This window comes from Bos mutus, chromosome 13, assembly GCF_027580195.1.
Source record: "Bos mutus isolate GX-2022 chromosome 13, NWIPB_WYAK_1.1, whole genome shotgun sequence".
Taxonomy (NCBI): domain Eukaryota; kingdom Metazoa; phylum Chordata; class Mammalia; order Artiodactyla; family Bovidae; genus Bos; species Bos mutus.
Genome location: NC_091629.1, coordinates 17,607,837 through 17,630,489, shown reverse-complemented (window position 1 = coordinate 17,630,489; position 22,653 = coordinate 17,607,837). Strand labels below are relative to the sequence as shown.

The 22,653-nt window shown below is 48.7% G+C and overlaps 1 protein-coding gene across 5 annotated transcripts in view; it reads right to left on the bottom strand.

Annotated features, from left to right (window-relative positions):
• ATP9A (ATPase phospholipid transporting 9A (putative)) overlaps nt 1-22,653 on the bottom strand; it is a 125,053-nt gene that overhangs the window by 32,868 nt on the left and 69,532 nt on the right. For 4 of the 5 annotated variants that reach the window (XM_070381026.1, XM_070381024.1, XM_070381027.1 and 1 more), the window contains exons 14-15: nt 14,127-14,339; nt 1,316-1,477 (exon numbers count right to left, since the gene is read on the bottom strand). In XM_070381026.1, coding sequence (XP_070237127.1) covers nt 1,316-1,477; nt 14,127-14,339 — 375 coding nt within the window. The remainder of the gene's footprint in view (nt 1-1,315; nt 1,478-14,126; nt 14,340-22,653) is intronic. The other variant, XM_070381025.1, reaches the window with a different exon arrangement.

Here is a 22,653-nt window from a genome sequence, read left to right as displayed (position 1 = left end):
GAGTGGGTTGCCATTGCCTTCTCCAAAGTCAAGAGCAACAAAGGAAAAAAATAAATTGGACTTCATCAAAATGAGTAACTTACGTGCATGAAAAGAATTTTATCAAGAAAACAAAAACATAAGCTACAGAATGAGAGAAAATATTTGTATGTCATATCTCTGATAAGGGACCTAGACCTTATAATGAACTCTTACAAGACAACAATAAAAGACAACCCAATTAAAAAGTGGGCAAATGACTTGAACAGACACGTCTCCAAGGAAGAAATACAAGCGACCAATAAGAATATGACAAGATGCTCAGCATCATTAGCCGTTAGAGAAATGCAAATCAAAACCACAATGAAATACCACATCATAGTACCCAGGATGGCTACAATGAAAAGAAAATGGAAAATAACAGGCATTGAGGAAGAGAAACCAGAACTTCACATGGTAGAATGTAAAGAGTGCATCATTTTGCAGAAAAGCTGTGGCAGTTTCTCATAAAGTTAAAAGAGAATTATCCAGCAGCTGGGAAACAGACCCAACAATCCCACTGCTAGGCATCTAACCTGGAGAACTGAAAATAGGTACTTATATCCTTTTACATGAGTGTTCACAGCAGCCAACTACTCACAGCAGCCAAAAGCTGCAAACAGCCCAAACACCCGCTCATGGGTGAATGGATCATCAACGTGGAATACTATTCAGCCATAAAAAGGAGCGAAGCATGGACACAGGCACGACATGGATGAATGTCTGAAACTTTAGGCTAAGTGAGAGGAGCCAGGAATACTGTGTGATCTCACTTACATGAACTGCCCAGAATAGGTAAATCCTAGGGACAGAAAGAAGACTGGAGGCTTCCAAAGACGACAGGCAAGGAGGTTTGAGGAGTGACTGCTTAATGCTATGAGGTTTCCTTTGGGGGTGACCCTACAGAAGCGGTGGCTGTACGACATTATGAATGTACTAAATGGTAATAAGTTAATCATGTCCAGAATTTCACCTCAATAGAAAAAATATATTTTAATTAAATGAATATACAATGAGAAATATATTATTACCAAGAGTTGCCTGATCTACGCTCATTAGACCTTTCACTCTGAAATGGGGTTGACCAAAAAGCTGAGCAGCTATCAGAGATCTGTGCAACTGAAGAACAAATTCTCTTTCTGCAGAGGGAACTGTGTCCTCTGGTTGGTCTAAACAACAGGCAATACTAGAGGAAGAAAGGGGTAAGAGAGAACGTCCAGCCAGAGACACACACCAGACTTAGGTGCGTTTTTAAAAAACAAAAACAATTTTTAGCCATAAACGAAAGACAACTCACCCTCACGATGATGCCCATGCGTTTGCTTTCGTAGGTAAAGGGGAAGAGCTGCAAGATGGTGAAGTTCAGGATCTGGTCGCCAGGGGTCCTCAGCTGCATGGAAGACTGGTCACGGCCCACCAGCGTTAAGCCCACGCTTTCCGTCCACTGTACCAGGGCCACCTAAACGAGGCGAGGGCCAAAGGTCAGACACACAGCGGGCGTCCCGGTGCACAGGTCCAGCCAACGAACAGGAAGGCGGACGGGCACACGGAGACAGCTGAGCTGGGGCGGAGCCTGCGTCCCTCGGGGAGGCGCACTGGCACGGCGACACGCCAGCACCCAGCTCAGGCCTGCGGGCGCCCCGGGCTCACGGCTGCCTTCTCTTCCCTAAAGCAGCCACGAGCCAGACCATGGAGAGAGCTACACAGGTTCAAGGGTGACCAGTGCAACCAGGGGTCCCATCGGGAAGAGTCTGCACCGAGCAAACTGCAAATATGGGGAAAGAAGGAGCACGAGGCGGGCGTGGCGGGGGAGGGGGTTGGCACGCACGTCCAGGCTCCCCATTAAACCTCACGGATACCCGACTGGGACGGAATCTACGGTAGCTCTCCACTGGGCAGCTCTGCCCCCCCAAGGGCACAGTGCTGGCTGTCACAGCCAAGCAGAGGATGGACATTCGCTCCTGGCATCTTGTCGGGAGGCCAGGAGCTGCTAAACATTCCACACCTCATGGAACAGCCCCCGCCCCGACAGAGAATCACCCCCAGCCCACCCACGCGGCAGGCCTGATGAGGGTGAGAACGCTGGTCTGTGCCGGTGAGGAGACCGAGGCTCGGAGAAGCTCCCAAGTTGTGAGCGGTGGTGTTCCGGGGCCGAACCTGGATTCACCTGGTGCCCAGCCATGCCCTCCGCCGCCCTCTGTGCTTGCTGGGGGGCTGACCTGGTGCCCAGCCATGCCCTCCGCCGCCCTCTGAGCTTGCTGGGGGGCTGACCTGGTGCACAGCCATGCCCTCCGCCGCCCTCTGCGCTTGCTGGGGGACGGGTCCAGTCACCAGCTAGAGGTTTTCACAGCCTGAGCAAGGCTTGCTTCTCTGCGCATCAAAAGGCACGGAGGACGCAGATTCCAAGGCGAGGGCCAGACCGCTGGGGACGGCAGCCGGCAAGGGCCCGAGCCCCAGCTGGAGGTGGCCGTCCCCCGGGAATGGGCGCCCAGGGCGGGCACGGCTCCAGCTTCTCAAGAAAACCCAGAAACCCGACCTTGTCCAAAAGCGCTCTCAACTTTTCAGTGTAAGCGAGTAAGCTGCATGTTTTAAATGCCCGTGAAGAAAATGAAACATGTCTGCAGAGGAATCTGGCCTGGGGTCTTCAGGGAAAGAAGGAAAGAGGAGTAGAAAAGGGGGGAGCTGGGAAGGGGCGACCACCCCGCCCCGACCCCCCGCTGCCACAGGAAGGGGGACGGCAAGGATGATGAGCTACGGTGTACGGATGACAGCATCGTGTCCACTTGTTAGAAGAGCCCACGGAGGCAGGAACTGCCAACCAGCTCTACATGGGGGATGAAGAAACAGACAGAGACGGGAGGGGAGCTGCTCCCAACTGGCAGCTACGACGGGCTGAGATGAGATCTAACCCTAGGTCCAGCAGACCCAGGCCCAAGACAAGTGCCCATCCCGGGCCATCCAGACGCCCGTCCTCAGAACACCAGGTGCACGCACATCAGCGCATCCTCCGTGAGCGCCTGGCACCCCTGACTCCCCGTCACCATCAGGAAGTGGACAGGAGGCACCGGGGGCAGAGTAACAGCCCCCAAACATGCCCACCTCCTAGTCCCCACCGACCTCTACCACCTCCTAATCCCCACCAACCTCCACCTCCTAATCCCCACCAACCTCCATCTCCTAATCCCCACCGACCTCCATCTCCTAATCCCCACCGACCTCCACCTCCTAATCCCCACCAACCTCCACCTCCTAATCCCCACCGACCTTCACCACCTCCTAGTCCCCACCAACCTCCACCTCCAAAGACAGAGCTAATCAAGTAATTTTTTTTTTTTGATGTGGACCAGTTTTTAAGGCTTTATTGAGTTTGTTATGCTACTGCTTCTGTTTTATGTTTTGGCTTTTGGGCCACAGGCGTGTGAGGTCTTAGCTCCCCAACCAGGGATGGACCCACATCCTCTGCATTGGAAGGCAACGGCTTCATCACTGGACTGCCAGGAAGTCCCAAGTAGTAATTTATTTTTTGCTACTAACTTGCATAAGTCTTCAGAAATGCATTCATGTAACTGTTTGTTCTAATCACTCTGAATTTCAGTATGGCCGTCTTATCTACTAACAATTTTCTTTCAGAGTTTAAAATGAAAAAAAATCAGTAAATATTTTTAAAATCTCATCCATATATATGAAAAAAAAACATTGAGTAGTAGCTCAACTGGTAAAGAATCCATCTGCAGTGCAGGAGACCCCAGTTCGATTCCTCAGTCGGGAAGATCCACTGGAGATCACTCCAGTATTCTTGGGCTTCCCTGGTGGCTCAGCTGGTAAAGAATCCACCTGCGATGCGGGAGACCTGGATAGTCCACGGGGTCGCAAAGAGTCGGATACGGCTGAGCGACTCTCACTTTTGTGTGCATTAAAATGCTCACTGGGTCATACACACAAAGAGAAATTCCTTCCAGCCTTTCCTTTTCTCCATGTATGCTACTGAAACGTTTTAGTGTATACATGTATTTCTTTTATTTTTAGCATTTTTAGTTTTGATTAAGTAAATAAATATCCCTACACAATGTGAGAGATTATAAATACCTAGGTCTATACAAGACTCAAAAGCTTGACTAAATTTACATCCTCCTTTACATACCAATTTAGTAACAAACAAAAAATAATTCTTCCTCTGATGCTTTCTAACAGGACTGCTAGGGAACAGATTTTTTTTTATCCCTGCTTTTAAACAACTATTATTTCACTCCTTAAAAACGTGTTTAATTGTTCTGAAATGATGTGAAAAGTCTGAGATATTGGGCTTCAAGGAGATGCGCTAAGTCCCCGAAAGCCTGTTCTTAATGTCAATCGAGAGGACTTCCCTGGTGGCCCAGTGGTTAAGAGTCCACACGCGAATGCAGAGGACACAGGGCCGATCCCTGGTCCAGGAAGGCTCCACGTGCTGCGGAGCAGCTCAGCCCGCTTGCCACGACTACTGAGCCCACGTGCCCTGGACTTCGCAACAAGCGAGGTCCTTACAGTGAGAAGCCGTGCATCACAGGGACGGGCGGGCGGCCCCCACTCGCGGCACCGAGAGAGCCCGCGTACAGCAACGGAGCCCCAGCGCTGGCCCAAAAAAAGAAGAAAGAAAAAGAAAGGATCCGAAACGGGAAGCGGCTTGCAGGGCTGTGGGGGCAGTTCTGGCCTCAGCCAGCCCAGATGCCCCCTGGCACAGACCCCACAGGACTGTGCTGGAGGGAAAGCTGAACCGGAAATCTCAAATGAGCACCAGCAACGCGAGCTCCGGGTAAGCGTGAACTGCCAGGCACGGAAACATCTTCTCGGCCCGCACTCCGCTTCAGCAACGCCCCCACCGCCCTCCACCCCCACCCCCGGGCCAAGGTCCTAATCAAAAGCTCACAGGTCTCCTCAGGGGCTGATTCCAACAGGATATGAGCCCTGCGGGGGCCTTTCTTTCTCACCTTCCACTCTCTCACTTCAACTAACATTAAGTCAGCCTTAATTTAAAGCTGATTTCTATCAGAAGACATAAAATCCCCTGGGGCCTACTCAGAAGAGAGCTGTTCAGAATGGGGGGCTATCTAGGCCTTCTCAACTGGGGTGGAGACAGACATTTCAGGGGTCAAAAAGGGACGCTAGCTATCCCTTCGCAGAACAAGAGAATGTGAATAAGGCTACTTCTTCCCCTAGGCGGTCAGAGCTTTAGTTCAAAAGAATCATTCCATATTGCCAAATCCTCAAGTCTCACCTGAAGTATCACTGAGTCTGAGTAGGGGTCTTGAGTCTCACTGAGTAGGGGTCTTAGAGGGCCTTGGGTAAAGTTATCTAGAGGTCAAAACGGCAGCAGGAAAAGACGTCGCATAAGGTGGCTCGGTGTTAAAGAACCAGCCTGCCAACACAGGAGACACAGGTTCGATCCCTACATAGCGAGTATCCCCTGGAGAAGGAAATGACAGCCCACTCCAGTACTCTTGCCTGGAGAGTCCCATGGACAGAGGAGCCTGGCGGGCTACAATCCACGAGGTCACAAAGAGTTGGACACGACTGAGCGTTCACGCATGCATTAGGTAAATGAATAAACAAATTAAGAGTCAAAGCCAAATGCTAGAAACCAAGAAAGTGCCAGAGCAGGGATCTGGCTCTGTGAGTTGGCTGCATATTCCGGTTTGGGTCAGGGGAAAAAAAAACAGTCTGCCACTCTACCCTGCCCCCACGAAAATAAAAGCCCATCTGAAGAACTCTCGCCAGAGCTGCCCATGAAAGGGCTTTTTCATCATTTGTTGGTCAGCAACGAGCCATCTGTGATAAGTTTTAATAACTTTCCCTTTGTACCTGGGAATGTGTGCTTGGGAATTATGCCAGGCAGGCTAAAGAGCCTTGAATTCTTGTCAAAAGCAGGATACATGCGAAACGTAAGAACACGCACAAATCCACTATCTGATTTATTAATAAAAGGGTTCTTTGGTGGCCTTCAATCAGATAAACAGCCAGGCTTACAAAGAGTAGCCAGTCTGCCTGAAGCCAGCCTTTCAGGATTATAAATGTATCCACAGACCTAGGGTATTCTTTACTGAAGAAATAAGTTTCATAAAACCACCATATGACCCAGCAATCCCACTACAGGGCATATACCCTGAAAAACTGTAATTGAAAAAGACACATATACCTCAATATTCACTGCAGCACTGTTTACAATAGCCAGGACAAGGAAGCAACCCAGATGTCCACCGAAAGACCAACAGATAAAGAAGTTATGGTACATATATACAACGGAATATTATGTAGCCATTAAAAGGAACGTAAAATCTGAGTCAGTACTAATGAGGTGGATGAACTTATAGCCTATTATACAAAGTGAAGTAGTCAGAAAGAAACAAATACCATATATTAAAGCACATGCATGAAATTTAGAAAAACGGTACTTCTGATGAACCTCTTTGCCCGGCAGGATAGAGATGCAGACAGAGAAGAGACCTGAGGACGCAGCGGGGGCAGGAGAGGGCGGGCTGAACCGAGAGCGCGGCACTGAAACACACACAGCATCACACGCCAACCAGAGCGCTGCTAGGAAGTTTCCGCATAACCCAAGGCGCTCAACCCGAGGCCCCGAGACAACCCAGAGGGGTGGGATGCAGCCCGGGGCAGGACGGGGGTTCAAGAGGGAGGGGACATGAACACCTGTGGCTGATTCATGGTGATGCGTGGCAGAGACCAGTACAACACTGGAAAGCAACCATCCTCCAAAAAAAAAAAAAAAAAGTTTCCAAAATGTGCCACAGGGTGGCTGCAGGCTCGACCGTCGACAGGACAGGGCAGGCAGTGGACTGGGGCAGGGCGGGCCTCCGGGGCGGGGGCGGGGCGCCGGGGGACAGGCAGCAGCCGCCCCACTCGCTCGCTGCTGCCAGGCAGAAAGCGGGCCCAGTCTTCCAGGTTCTGATCTTTCTCAGGAGAAGCTGACTCTTACAGAATGCAGTGATTTTTAAAGTTTGCTGATTAAAAAAATAAACCATCATGGAGCCAGCAACGTTTAAGAATCAGTGGACAGGCGGTTTCCCGGGGGGTCCGGTAGTAAAGACTAAGCTTACACTGCAGGGGATGCGGGTTTAATAGCTGGTCGGGGAACTAAGGTCCCACACCCCACGAACTGCGGCTAAAACATTCTTTTCACAAAGAATCGGCGATCAAGGTAGCAGAATAAAGGGCCACTCCCTGATCTAAATTTCCTTGATCTTATACTCAAAATTCAGCCTCCTATCACTTAACTCTGATGCAAATGAGTATCTGAGAAGGAAGGGTGGCATCCCGTCCATTAAAATTTAGCCATTCAGAAACTACTATTTACTTAATCCACGCTGGCCAAAACGAACACGATAAAGGACCGAACTTTCACACGTCTGTCCACGGATGAGCTCAAACCAAACAAGGCGAATACGACAGTTTTCTCGTGTCCCCCACAACCCCACGGTCCTGCCTTTTACACAGGACCCCTCTGTTCTGAGCAACCGAACTCCTATTTCAAGATTCCAGCCCGATGGTTAATAAATGACACTGACGGAGGGTTTTTATCAAGTTCCCGACCACCATTCTCTGACCTCACCCTCGGGCCCGAGTGCCTGGCCACGTGACGGTGGAGCTCCCTCAGCCTCCCAAACCACTCTGCGTCAACACTCCACTCCCCCACGCGCGTCTGAATGCTGGCATTGTCCACGGCCTGGGGCCGAGATGCAGGCACCAGGAGGCGTTCAGGAGGGACAGGGATGCAGTCGTGGAGGGAAGCGAAAAAAGCCTCAAGGCTGTGAACAGACTGGGAGGCTGCCAGCCCCTCTTCAAGGCCACGAGCTTCCCTTCCCCTACAGCTTTGCTCCTCACTCTTTGCAACAGGGCTAAGAAAACACGAAATGAGACAGCTGGGACTTTTTGTGGGCGCTGCGATGCACAGGGGGGCTGAACACGAAAGGCCCTCCATCACGACGTTAGTCACGACGCCAAAAGAGGGGCCACGAAGTGTTACGCCTGGGAGGCAGGAAGAATGACCCCTGCCGCATCTCAGCAGTCACTAAGAGCCTTCCCATCATAGATGGTCACCGGAAAGGGACAACGCAAGGCAACGAGTCAAGGTCGTTGAACATATAAGGTATATATATACACACACATACAAGACAGAGGTAGCAAAAACATCAAAATATTTTTGGCTTTTTTTTTCTTTAATTTTTTACTTTTCTATAAAAAGCTCTTGCTACTGTTTTCTTTTAGATATATATATATAATTTATTTATTTTCGACTGTGCTGGGTCTTCATTGCTGCACAGGCTTTTCTCTTGTTGCAGAGAGCAGGGCTTACTCTCGAGTAGCAGTACTTCAGTGGTTTCTCTTGTCACAAAGCCAGGCTCTGGAACACAGGCTCAGCAGTTGGGGTGCACGGGCTCCATCGTTCGCCGGTACGGGGGATCTTCTCGGATCAAAGACTGAACCCGTCTCCTGCACTGGCAGGCGGATTCTTTACCACTGAGCCACCAGGGAAGCCCTGTTACTCTAATAATGAGAGCATGCTAAGTTGCTTCAGTCGTGTCTGGCTCTGCGACATGAGAGCTCTGGCTTGTAGCCCACCAGGCTCCTGTGTCCATGGGATTCTCCAGGCGAGAAGACCGGAGTGGGGAACAAAAAGTAAAATCCACCTCTAGAGCGCTGTACCTTCACAGCACACCCCTTTTCTGTCACCCCGTCTGCATCACTCCCAGCCCCTGACATTTTAATGGACACAGGGATGCTCTCCACCTCTAGAGTCTGTAGAAGCCCCCTCCACTGCACCCCACCTCTGACGGTGCCAAACATCCTCGAAAGGATGGGATGCGGTCAGGGCAGAATTCTCCCCAGCAGACTTCAGCCATTTCACTTCCCTGGGGAGCCACTGTACCGGGGCGGGGGCGGGCGCTGCCCCCAGGCTGTAATCAGTAGCTGAATAAGGACACTTCAAGGCTTCCCAGGCGGAATGCGCACAGGAAACAAATTTAGGAAATCCTGCTTTCTGTTACAGGAAATGAATCCTGCGCCAACTGGTAGGAATTACTCCAGCAGCTCCGAAGTAAAACGGATACTGGCTTCTGTATGTATTCCATCAACTGACCTTGCCCGCACCGGTGAGGCTTTATTGATATAGAATTTCAAAGGTAGGATTCTAGACCCCGCTGCTCCTACATGGAATCCCAAAGAGATCTGGAAACAGGACGACTTTCTGAAAGATTTCATTGGCAACAGATTAGGCCAACTTTCTGTCAGATGGTCTATTTACATACACAGATTTCTGTTTCGAGGTATGCATCTTTCGAAGTAGTTTAAAAGGTTGGTGGGGAAAATATTAACAGTGGTTACACCTTTTAGTGGGGCTTCCCTGGTGGCTCAGTGGTAAAGAATCCACCTGCCAATGCAGGAGACTCGGGTTCAGTCCCTGATCTGGGAAGGTTCCCTGGAGAAGGAAATGGCAACCCACTCCAGTATTCTTGCCTGGGGAATCCCATGGACAGAGGAGCCTGGTGGGCTGCAGTCCACGGGGTCACAAACAGTTGGACACACCTTAGCAACTGAACAATAACACGCCTTTAGTTGGTAGGGTTTGGCTTACCTTTTTTCTTCTCTACATTCTCTATCATAAACCTGAAATAACTGAGTAATAAAAAAATAAAAGTCACGGGGAAAAGGAAACCAAGAAAGTAACACTGACCTCTATGAAGACACCGAAGACCAAAAGAAAATATCTTTCTACAAAGAAACACTATTCAGAATCTTAGCAAAACAGAACAAATCTGAATCCAAAGGTAATTAGCGAACAGCAGAGATAAAGGGCTCTTCTCTTTAACAAAAAAGGAGCTGAGAAGCACACAGCATTCCATGGAAGATTTACCTTTGTGGTAAACCTTTGCACAGCTCTAAAACAAATATATCAAAGTTCAGCAGGAACCAGGGGTGCAGGCAGGCATTAAAGACCACCACAGATGCGTGTCAGTAGTCAACAGGAGCCCAGAGGCAGAAGTGCTCATCCAACCACCAACATTTGGAACCTGTTCTAATTTAAATTCTACCAAACACCCACAAGCTACTGGTTCCCAGCCCATAACTATCAAGACTCTGGTCCTTTCTCACAAGGCCCACTCAGTGGTAACATCCTTCCATTCCCAAATGGAAAAGCAAGATCAAGCAGGCAAACCCCGGTGAAGAAACAGTGACAAAAGAGACAAGCTTTTTGTTCCAGGGCAGAAGTCCCAAGAGATCAGTAGACTCCATCCGTACCTACAGTCCCTCCCTCCTTTTCTCTTTCTGCACAAAAGTCCCATCTCAGAATGTGGCCAAGGGCTACCACATTTTTCACCCCTAAAAAGCCTGGTTCAGATATCAGTGGTCACGGATCAACTGGGCTTCACAGTTTGAGCTCTTCCACAAATACCGAGAAGACGGAAGGAGGATTCTCCCAGGGGACACGTTCCATTGCCCCAGAGGAGGAGGAAGAAAGGACCTCACGGGGAAAGACACACCCAAGTGTCCTTCCTGACCTTTGGAGAAGATTCCCGTTGTGCCTCCCTCGACCACATCAACCACCAGCTCACTGATGTTCTCAGAGGGGTCTAGACTTTCAAAACACATGAATGAGTTTCAGCCTGAATTCTTTCCTTCCAGGAACAGTTTAGCCGAATGGGGCACAGGAGAAAAGCCTGCTTCTGTTAGGGGAAAGTGAAAGTGAAGTCACTCAGTCGTGTCCGACTCTTCGTGACCCCATGGACTGTAGCCTACCAGGCCCCTCCGTCTGAGTAGTATCTGCTACTGCTACTGCTAAGTCGCTTCAGTCTGTTAGGGGAAGCACACTGAAACCCCCACCCTGACCAGGCACCATAGGTAACCATCTGCACGAGACAGGAGGTCCTAGTGAGGAACACGGAACTAACAAGCCACCACCAACTGGAGGAGTTCGGGAAAGGCCAAACGGAGACACCACGTGTCCCGCCACCTCCCAGAGTCCTTCCCGCGGGCAGCCACTTTGGCTGAGCAATTCATGTGCTAACAGAAAGGACCCTGAGGCAGAGTGGCCAGAAAAAACCTGGAAACCAATCCCATCACCATAAAACCCAAGGCTGGGAGCCACATGGCGGAGCAGTTCTCCTGGTTCCCTTATCCTCCTGCTCTCTATTAGGGTGCCCCTTCCCAGTAAAGTCTCCAGCATGTCTGTCTCTTCGGACAGTTCTTTTCTGAGTATTAGACAAGAGCCTGCTCTCAGACCCTGGAAGAGGTTTCCCTTCCTGCAACATTTCCTTTAACTCCAAGGCTTCTGTCTACAATTTATTCAACCACACGCTTTACCAGGAGGCTGAAGGCTGAGCCAGCAAGAGCAGGTGCTGCCTGGGACCAACCTCTGGCGCTCACCAGCTATGCAACGTTGGCCAAGTTGCTTACCCTCTCTGTGTGTCTGTCTCCTCATCTGTAAATCAGAGGTCATGATAGAAACCACCTCCCAATGCTGTTGGAAGCATTAAATAGTAATAGTCACTGACATGGTTCAGACGGTAAAGAATCCACCTACAATGTGGGAGACCAGGGTTCGATCCCTGAGTCAGGAAGATCCCCTGGAGAAGGGAATGGCAACCCACTCCAGTACTCTTGCCTGGAGAATTCCATGGACGGAGGAGCCTGGCGGGCTACAGCCCATGGGATCAGAGAGTCAGATATGACTGAGTAACTAATACTTGCAGCACTTCCCCAAAGCTGCTGTGAGCATTAAATAATAACAGAGACAGAGTTTCACACAATCCCAGGTGCATGGTGAATGTCAGCTGTCACTGATGTTGCTCAGTAACCCAGTCGCATCCAACCTTTTGTGATTCCACGGACTGCAGCACACCAGCCCTCCCTGTCACTCACCATCTCCCGAAGTTTGCCCAAGTTCATGGCCACTGCACCAGTGATGCCATCCAGCCACCCGTCTCACCCTCTGACGCCCTTTCCTCCTTCTGCCCGCAATCTTGCCCAGCATCAGGGGCTTTTCCAATGAGTCAACTGTCATCACATACATATTAAAAAAAATAAATAATAAAACTTCATGTACCACAGAAGCCCCTCCTTCCTTCTTGAAATTAGTAAGACTAATAATAGTTGGGATTCCCTGCAATCCTGGTGGAAGAGTAAAATGGTTAAAAAAAAAAAATCCCGGGAAGCGCTCTTGTAATTTACATAAACATGTTCATTCAGTTTGACCCGCGGGATTTATTGACCATTCACTAAAAGCCTCACAACACCCTCTTGTCCCATGCCACAGATCCACCGTGAAGATAAGAAACCTGCCCAGGTGTGGAGCTGGGAACCCAGGATCCACGTGCTCCACTGTCTCACTCCAGCTGCCCCTACGGACGTGGCCTGGTGTCTTGTTTAATGTAGACTCCTAGTGCCTGGCCCACGGGAGGCCCTCAGAGATACCTGGCCAAATCATGAACCCAGTTACACCATTTCTGCAAACATCAGGTGCAAGGATGCCCGTTAGAAATGTTTCTAACTACTGCTGCTTGAAATGAAGGCATAATCTAAATTCCAGAAACATGAGCAGTTAAAAGATGTCACGGTCCATTCACGGGCAGTAAATCTGAAGAACTGTGTTCTAATAATACTCAACAAAATTTAGAAACAGGCATGATAAAACATTAAGTGAAAAAAAGGAGGATGTAAAACCTTTGCCAATATTAATATTCTCATTTTTTTAAGAAAAAAATACATTGAAACCTAATAGAGGGACTATATTTCAAATTAATGAAAATTGGTATCTAGTGGTGTCTAAAAATGGTTTAGTGAAAGGTTTAGCAGAAAAGTCAAAGAATCCGGGCTCTGAAAACAAACTCTGGTTAAAGCCCTCACCCTGTCACCCAGGGGGCTGGTGTTATGAGTCAGTCACAGAAAACGGCGACTTCAGCCGGAAGGAGAGTTTTCTAGGGGACACCACCTTAGCCAAGAAACCTACGTTAGAACCTCTGAGAGCGGGACACGCCAACGTCGTGTGAGTCCAGACACCAAGGCCGGTGCCAGAAACGCGTAACCTGACATCATCATAGGCAAAGCTCAGACAGACACAACCCAAAGGACACGCTGTGAAACCGAGGTCACACATAAAGTTAACGCCCCCAGTAATCCCTCTCCTATACGCACACCGAGGGAACTGAACACACATGTCCACACAAAAACCTGGACACAGAGGTTCACAGAAAAACAGATATAAACATTCCACAGGCCCATCAACCAGAGAACAGACAAACGGAACACAGTGTTATCCATTCAAAAGCATACCGTTCATTCAAAACAAGGCACGAAGAATTGATCCACACCCCTACGTGGATTAATCTTGAAAACACACGCGAAGCGAAAGAAATGAGGCAGAAAACGAGACACAGCAGGTGTTTCCACTTGAACGCAACATCCAGAACAGCCAGTCTACCCAGACAGAACGCAGGTCAGGGCTCGCCAGGGGCTGCGGGGAGGAGTGGTGGGGGTCTGTGGGAAGACTGGCATGGAGTGCTTCCTTTTGGGGTGGTGAAAATGCACTAAAGTCGAGTGTGGTGGGGACTTCCCAGGTGGTCCAGGGGTTAAGAACCCGCCCTCCAATGCAGGGGACACAGGTTCGATGCCTGGTCAGGGAACTAAGGTCCCACATGCTGTCGGGCTACTAAGCCCACATGCAGCAACGACTGGGTCCAAGCACCACGACAGAGACCCTGTGCAGCCAAAATAAATAAAAATTCACTAATCAATAAATAAAATCAACTGTGGTGAGGTTACAGAACGCCACGAAAATACTATTAACACTGAGCTGTATTTCCATTAAAGGGGCAACTGCATGCTATGTGGATTGTATCAATAAAGCTTTTTGAAGGAATGTGGTTCATTTAAGGGACCTGTGACCCGTGCGCTGTCTGTCTGAACCACACAGATCTCTTGCTCTTCCCTGATTTATGATGCATCTCAAGGTCAAGACTGCTCCTTCCGGAGGAAGGGCGGGGCCTTTAGGGGCCCAGCATCAACCTGGCTCGCGGGCCTCGCCACGAGGCGCAGCCGGGCGGCGGGCGATGCGTGGGGCTTACCTCGTCCGGGCTGGACGCCTGGTACACGCGGCAGGAGTCCTCGTACTGCTTCTCGGCCTCGGCCTGGTCGGTGACGCCGTTGGACTCGTACACGGGGGTGACGTTGTGGCAGAGCGCGATGGCCTTGACCGCTTCGTGCACGCGGCTGCTCATGGTCCGCCGCACCTTGGTGGTCGGCGCGGAGCCCTTCTGAGCCGGCGGGTCCTGGGGCTGCTGCGGGAGAGGAGAACAGCGAGGCAGAGGAGAACAGCGAGGAGGGCCAGGACAGGAGGGGCCTCCGGGACGGGAGGGGCCGGCGGACTTGCTGCTTCCCGCCCGCCTGCTCTAGCACGTGCCACCCTAGGGCGCGCACTTCAGGGGTTCAGTCCTTGGGGCTCAGCCAAAAACAAACAAAATAAACAAAGGAAGAAATGACAGTCTTGGGTATGTGGGCGATTCTACCCAGGAATGGTGGGTGGTGTCGGGGGCTCTGCTATACTGCCAGCGATGCTGGTGTTTCAGACCAGGACCTCAGCACTGCCGACATTTGGGGCTTCCCTGGGGGCTCAGTGGTAAAGACTCTGCCTGGCAATGCAGGAGACGCAAGTTCGATCCGTGGGTCAGGAAGATCCCCTGGAAAAGGAAATGGCAACCCACTCCGGTATTCTTGCCTGGGGAATCCCATGGACAGAGGAGCCTGGTGGGCTACAGTCCATGGGGCTGCAAAGGAGATGGACATGACTGAGTGAGTAAACAGCAACTGCTCACTCTTGAGAAGGATGATTCTCTATTGGGTGGGGGCGCATGCTGTGTGTAGCAGATGCTCAGCAGCGTCTCCGTCTCCATCTCCTAGACTCCAGAAACAACCCCAGGTGTCACAGGAGAACAAACAAAAAATGTCTTCAGAGGTTGCCACATGCCCCATGGAGACCAAAATCCTGCCCAGTTTAGAGCCACCGTTTTACCTGTACATTCCTCGCAGTTTAAAATGGAAGACAGCCTCAATGGGGCTCTAAAGGGCAACGAACATCCCAGGGCAGGACAGGGAGAACATCAGTAAAGACATACTGCAAAATGGTACCAGAAGTGCACTCAAGGTCGATTTTCAAGAGTTAACTGAAGTGTGCTCAAGCTCTGCCTTTGGCACCGACCAAGGACCCTAATTCTTGTCTAAGAAGCGGCTGCCCAGCCTACACAGCCCTCATCCACCTCTTCACTATACCTTTCAGCACATGGCTTGTCCTCCTTATGGGTTAAGTCTTGGGGAAAAGGTTTTGAGCAACACGGTAAAAAGAAAAGCAGAGACATTACTTTGTCAACAAAGGTCCGTCTAGTCAAGGCTATGGTTTTTCCAGTGGTCATGTATGGATGTGAGAGTTGGACTATAAAGAAAGCTGAGCACCGAAGAATTGATGCTTTTGAACTGTGGTGTTGGAGAAGACTCTTGAAAGTCCCTTGGACTGCAAAGAGATCCAACCAGTCCAACCTAAAGGAGATCAGTCCTGAGTGTTCCTTGGAAGGACTGATGTTGAAAGCTGAAACTCCAGTACTGTGGCCACCTGATGCAAAGAGCTGACTCACTGGAAAAGACCCTGATGCTGGGAAAGATTGAGGGCAGGAGGAGAAGGGGACAACAGAGGATGAGATGGTTGGATGGCATCACCGACTCAATGGACATGGGTTTGGGTTGACTCCAGGAGTTGGTGATGGACAGGGAGGCCTGGCGTGCTGTGGTTCGTGAAGTCGCAAAGAGTCGGACACAACTGAGCTTCTGAACTGAACTGAAGGTGAGAAATCTGAGTCTGATACTCGGGTTAGGTGTCAACAGCTGTGTGGCCTCAAGCAAGGCCCATCTGCTCTCTGGGCCTCGGTTTCCTGCCAATGAGAGGAGTGGGCTAGGGGCTGGTTTTCAACCCACATGTGGAGTAGCAGAACCCCGAGAAACGCACTCAGCAGCATCAAACGTGGAGGACAAGCAGTCCCATCCCCACCTGTGTACCGTCGGGTACCATGAAGGCTCTGCTTTGAAGAATGGGTTCTACTGCTTTGCTCTGTGCTGTGCTGAGTTGCTCTACTGCCTTAAAATATAACAAAAAATTAAGGCCACTAGAAAGACTACTTGTCAGTAGTCTATGAGTTAGTGATCAGTAAAACTCAGATGCCTCCCATGACCCACCTGACCAGCCTCTCTCCAAGCTCCTTATCCTGCCTCAGCGCCCTTGCTCTTGCTGTGCCCACTGCCTGGAAGACTGTTTCCCACATCTTTGCAGAACTAGCTCATTCCACCTCATTGTTCAGGCCCCAGATTCAACGTCACCTCCTCAAAGATGCCTTCCCCTGACCCCCTAATTGGCTCTGCCTCATGTGCCCACCCCACTGGGAACCACGGGCTGTTGTCTTCACTGACTAAAACTGGCTTGTTTACCTGGTAATTCTCCTGTTAGATCGTGAGAACAGATAGCTTGTCTACTGAATTCTAGTACCAAGGGCAGGAGATAACTTGCCTCTGATATTTGTTGAACAAACAACTTAATTTTCCTGAGATAATGGTGAGAAGTCCTCATCTGACACTCTCCCTCCCCCCCGCCATTTTTAAGAAGAAATAAATATCAAATTGACCAACATCGGTTCCAGATTTTAAGTCACAATTTAGGACAAAATATCAGAGCCTCCCTACCTCCACAACTGAGTCTCAGAAGCGAGAGCTGTTTATGAGTTACTATATAGTACATCCCATTAAAAACATATTTTATCCAACAGAGGAGAAGCGATCTGATCTTTTAAAATGAATCATGTTTTATACCCATGAACACATGGTTGCCCAAAATAGAGAACAGATGGGTTATGAGAAACAAGAAAAGACTTTCATTTAATTTTTTAATACTATTTTTAGCAGTGGCATCAGACTGCTCAGGTAATTAGACAATTACTAAATTATTCTGGTCACGCAGGCACACACACCGCTCTGGCTTCCTGCTCTGTTAACCTCTGGTGTCAAGAGGACACGGGTTTCACTTCCAGGCCAAAGGGCGCTGCATGGTAACAATAATTAGAGTAATATATCAGAACTACAGTTTAAATGAATCATTATTTGCCAAGTGCTTTTAATTATAAAGAATTTAATTCTAAAATTATAACGAGGACTGAAGATTTACAGAAAGGTCCCCTCTCGTAGTGAGGCTAAATCAAGAATTTTTTTTTTTCTTCAAAGTTCTGTAATTTATGTTCTGGCCATGGACGTGTGTCTTCATTTTTTTGCCCACATTCCTCAGCACCTGGACCAAATTATTATTTACCATTAGGAGCAATAACAAGACCTTTGACAAAGTAATTGCTCTGGCTGGCAAGTTTCAGCAACAGTGGGTCTGAAGGGAAGGCTGAATTAAGGGTATCTTTCACAAACCTTTGGGTTTTAGAAGCAATCTGATTATGTCTACAGGAGTCAGATACTTCCACTAATATTTTAAATGTGGGATAACACAGAGCCCTGGGGCTTTGCATTCCAGGTGAAACCACTCCAGAGCAAGGCAAAAAGAGAAACACAGCCCAGATTTTTGCAAAGACCCGACTCTCAGATCAAGGAACTACTTGACAATAAACTAGAAGATGGTGACTGAATCAGACCAACGTCGCAAGCAACTGACTTGCTGCCTCCACGTTCCTTTGTCTCTCTCTGAAATTGACACGTATCCCCCTTTACGACTAAGATCGTTTTGGCCTGTCTCAGGTCAGATTTGGAGAGGGAAATGACAACCCACTCCTGTGTTCTTGCCTGGAGAATCCCATGGACAGGGGAGCCTGGCAGGCCATGGTCCATGGGATCGCAGAGAGGCGGACATGACTGAAGAGACTAAGGACACACACTACTAAGATGTTTCAGGGAAGACGGGTCACAACCACCGACTCTGATTTAACTTGCAAATAAAAGGCTCCTCCATGCACCAAATGGTGATCCGCACACACCAGGAAGGCACTGGCCACTACGAGGGGCTCGGCCAGCGTTTGCACTGGGTCCGGCTGTTAAGCATCCCCACGTTGCCCATATGGAAAAGCTTCACATTGTACAGTCCAGCCTCCTCCCCATAGGCCCTTTAACCTACACACATTTCTTCTTACTTAAAAAATACCAGGGGAAAATAAAAACAGATGTGGTATCCACAGAGGCAGGTTACGGCCCTTTCTGCCCTACGGGGGAAGCCACAGGTCCTCTTAAGGAGGGCAGGACACGCTAGGCCCTCGTGAGGTCAGAAGTCGGGTGAAGAATCAAGCTCTCCGCACACACAGGCCCCTGCCTCGGGCCCGGGGTGGGTGTCCCGCACCGTGGGGTGTCTCGGTCATTCCACGCCACCCCAGCAAACAAATGAGACCTGGAGACTCCATGAAAAAAAAGAGGCCTCCATTTCTCATTAATAATCCATGGCAAGGGTATTTCCTGATGAGAACCCCAGCCTATATTTCAGGAAAGAGTAATACAAAAACTAAATGCTCAGTCACCATGAATATCTGCCTTCTCTTACCCATCTTCTATTCCAAATGCAGTGAAAACACTACCACTTCTGAACATTCACAAGATCAACAGATACCACAAATGGGTTGCAACTGCTTAAAAGTACACTACTGAAGAGAAGGAATTCCTGTTTCAACAGGTCCACATCACTCTCCAAATAAAGCTCAGAGCTGATAACTCATTAACCTCAAAGGGCCACTCTTCTAGAGACAGGCTCAGAGCTACAACTTCCAAATGAATCAACTGACTTACAGGCTAAGTGACTGAAAAAATATAACATTTACTACGTAATAGCTGGGCTTCCCCAGTGGCTCAGAGTGTAAAGAATGGGCCTGCAATGTGGGAAACTGGGTTCGATCCCTGGATCAGGAAGATCCCCTGGAGAAGGGAATGGCTACCCACTCCAGTATTCTGGCCTAGAGAATTCCATGGACAGAGGAGCCTGGTGGGCTACAGTCCATGGGGTCACAAAGAGTCAGACACGACTAAGCAACTAACACTTACCATGTGACAGTACACACCTTTCTGTATGACAAAGGCAACAAATTTCAATTTATTGAAATGGAACCACATATAACACAGGGGTTCTCAGCTTGGGAGATTCTGCCCTCCCCCTTGGGCAGTGTCTGGAGATACGTGGGGTTGTCACAAAGAGCAGGGGGAGTGTGCTACACGCAGCTAGACAGTGGAGGGCACGGATGTTGCCGGACAGCCTGCAATGCACAGGCTGGCCCCCACAACCAAGAATGATCCCGCCATGATCCCGTCATCGCGGCAAGGCCGGGAACCAGACATGCACCCTCTGCTGCCACAAAACCAGGGTCAGGACGGTGAGACCAACCTGTGCAAGTGCTCAACTGGAGCCTGTCGATTTAAGATTTGAATTTTTTACTTTCGTTTTGAGTTTTTTAAATACTGCATTACAATATGATTTGTCTTAATGACTGCGTTTTTTTCCATCTCAATGAATTTTCCTTCCGAGGTGCATTCCTCACTCTACCCCTACCTGGCCCTGTTATAAAACCATTCAAAAGGGTCATAACTACGACACGTGTGGGGAAAAAAGGGAAGCTGGACAGTGTTATCCTAACAGTGGGTCTTAGGCAGAAATGCTTCACTGAATAACCAGGAAAGATTTTAAGAAATCTAAATATATATGCCCAGGTCCCGGTCACTTAAAGAATACAGTAGGGTCCAGGCATATATACATATTTTTCAATTCTACACATAATTTTGATCCTCAGCTCTAGTTTAAAGGAATTACAAAAATATAATGACTTCTTGTTGGAAAGAAAAAAGAACCAGAGAGAGAGAGAGAAACACAGCAGACATCTCCGCAGACGCACAAAGGCAGTCAACCGGCATGGCGTTTTATGCAGTTGGTACCGGGAATCTCTGACTGATGTGGATACAGGTGACCTCAATTTTTTTTCTTTGTACCGATCCACATTAATTTATTTTTTCTGTAGTCAAAAAACAAAAAAATGCATCTTAAGAAAGGACTGGAATTCTTTTTTAATGACTAAAAAACAAAGTAAGCTCTGTGTCCTAGAGAAAAACACACGAGTAAAAATTCTTCCCTGAGAAAACATAGTCTTCTCTGTGCTCCCTATGGATGCAGAGAGCAAGAGACGCGCCAGCTGGGCACAGCACCCACTGACGGCCGAGCACACGCTGCGCACGTCTTGTGCAAAAAGTAAAGCACAAACTCACACGCTCACCAACATACTCGTTAAACAGAAAAGGGAAAAACCGCTCAGTAAATTCCAACTCTACCAAATCCTACAACAGTATCAGAGACAAACTATTAAGTGAAAAATCACAGTTCACAGATCAAAATATGTGTAACAAGGTGAACTACGTTTTTTAAAAAAAAATAAGAATGCGCCCATATAAAACAGCCTAGAAGAACACTCAAAACCACTAGTCTTGGTTTTCTCTGACAAAGGACACCACGTGGCTCCCAGTCATGATTTTTCTCAGACACATGTATCAATAAAAGTTAAAGATACTTCCACTTGCCAGGGTGAGTAAAATAAAACAGATGATTCCATATTCCAGGCAATATACAGACTGCTGCTGCTGCTGCTAAGTCACTTCAGTTGTGTCCGACTCTGTGCGACCCCATAGACGGCAGCCCACCAGGCTCCCCCGTCCCCGTCCCTGGGATGCTCCAGGCAAGAACACTGGAGTGGGTTGCCATATTCTGACCATGTTGAGAAAAAAATTTAAGTACCTTTCCCACATGTGTATTCAAGTTATACTGTGCATTGAGAAACGGCAAAAGATTATAAAATGACGTGTTAAAAAGAAGAGAGCATATTTCACAGAGTTAGCTAAAAGTTCAAAATGACATATGCTGAGGATTATAGATTTAAAATTATAATTATTTAAAATTACAGATTCAACTTGTTGTATCTGTTTGTCATAAAGGAGCATGAAGTGCTGACACAGGCCGCAACCTGGAAAAACCTTGGAGATGTTACGCCAAGTGAAATACGCCAGGTGCAAAAGGTATTGATTGATTCCAGGCATCTGAGATGTCCAGAATGGGCAGACCCACAGAGACAAAAAGTAGAAGGGTGGTTGCCAGGAGCTGGGCAACGGTGGGAGTCTAAGAGGTAGGGAGGGTCCCTCTTTGGAGTGGTGAACACACGCTGACATTAGATAGCAGTGGTGACTGCAGAACACTGAGGATGTACTAATACACCCTGACCCGTACGTTTAAGAGGACAAATGTTATGGTTTGTGAGCCATCTCTCAATTTTTTAAAGGTGTCAGTAAGTGAATCAATAAGCCAGAGGAAAAATCATCACATCTCCCTAGCCTGTCATGGGTTTCCCTCATAATGTGTTGGCCATTTCTTTGTGGTTTGTTTGGGCCTGTATTAATCATCTGGAGTTTCCCTGCAGGAATCTTGTAAAACCACCTGCCTTTTTTATGAGGTTAATTTAGTTAAATAACATCCCTAAAACCAGTCACCTAGACACTCATAAAACACAGTCTGTATTCCAATGTTTCGAAAATAAACAATTCCAGAATTCTGACTCCTTCTGAAGGACACTTCAAGGACTGTACCTGACGAATGTTCGTCTGATAAATTGAGGGAGGGTCCCAGGTCAATCTTCATGCTCTTAGTAAGGTTTAAATTTTGCTTTAATTTTGAAGATGAAACTGAAGTGTGCGTGAACACTCAAATCTTTCTTTCCTGCACCTCCACGGGTCACCTTGCACCCTCTGCTTTGGAGTTCACAGATCTAGAACAGCGATATTCTGAAAAATAACGGCGGACCTTAGATTCAAGGTGGGCTTCCTAGGTGGCGCGGTGATAAAGAATCCCCCTGCCAGTGCAGAAGATGCAGGACCGATCCCTGGGTCAGGAAGATCCCCTGGAGAAGGAAATGCAATCCACTCCTGGGAAACCCCAGGGACAGAGGAGCCTGGTGGGCTACCGTCCATGGGGGTCACAAAAGAATCAGACATGGCTGAGCAACTAGATAATTAGAATCAAAGCAGCTGCAGCGCCTCTGTTGCCCTTTGGAATCACCTGGTTCACCTGTTAAAATTTGTAAGTCCAGCCACCACTCCGAGAGCTTCTGACTCGGTCCCTGGCCATCTCACCCAGGAGTTCCAAACGCTGTATTTAGGAGACACTGCTATAAACATCCTATTATTAATCCCTAAAGGGCAGATGGACGGCTGTAATGGGCTCGGGAGAATCCCACTGAGGGGGTGGGTACAGTGTAAGATTGGATTGTGGGGATGATTCCACAACTCTGTAAATTTACTTGAAAAAAAGCATTAAACAGTATAGTTAACATCGCTAAATGTTATGGTATGTACGTTATACTTCAATAAAGCTGTTAAACACACACACACAGGAAAGGCTTCATATTTGTCCTCACAAAAGAATCTGTGAGGCAGCTTTTCGCTGTCCGGAGAGAAGGGTGCAGATGGCCTCCCTGGGGGAGGGGTGTCCACACCAGCCCCAGCCTCTCCCCATCACACCCCGTTCTTTTAAACCAAGGCCAGGATGGGCAA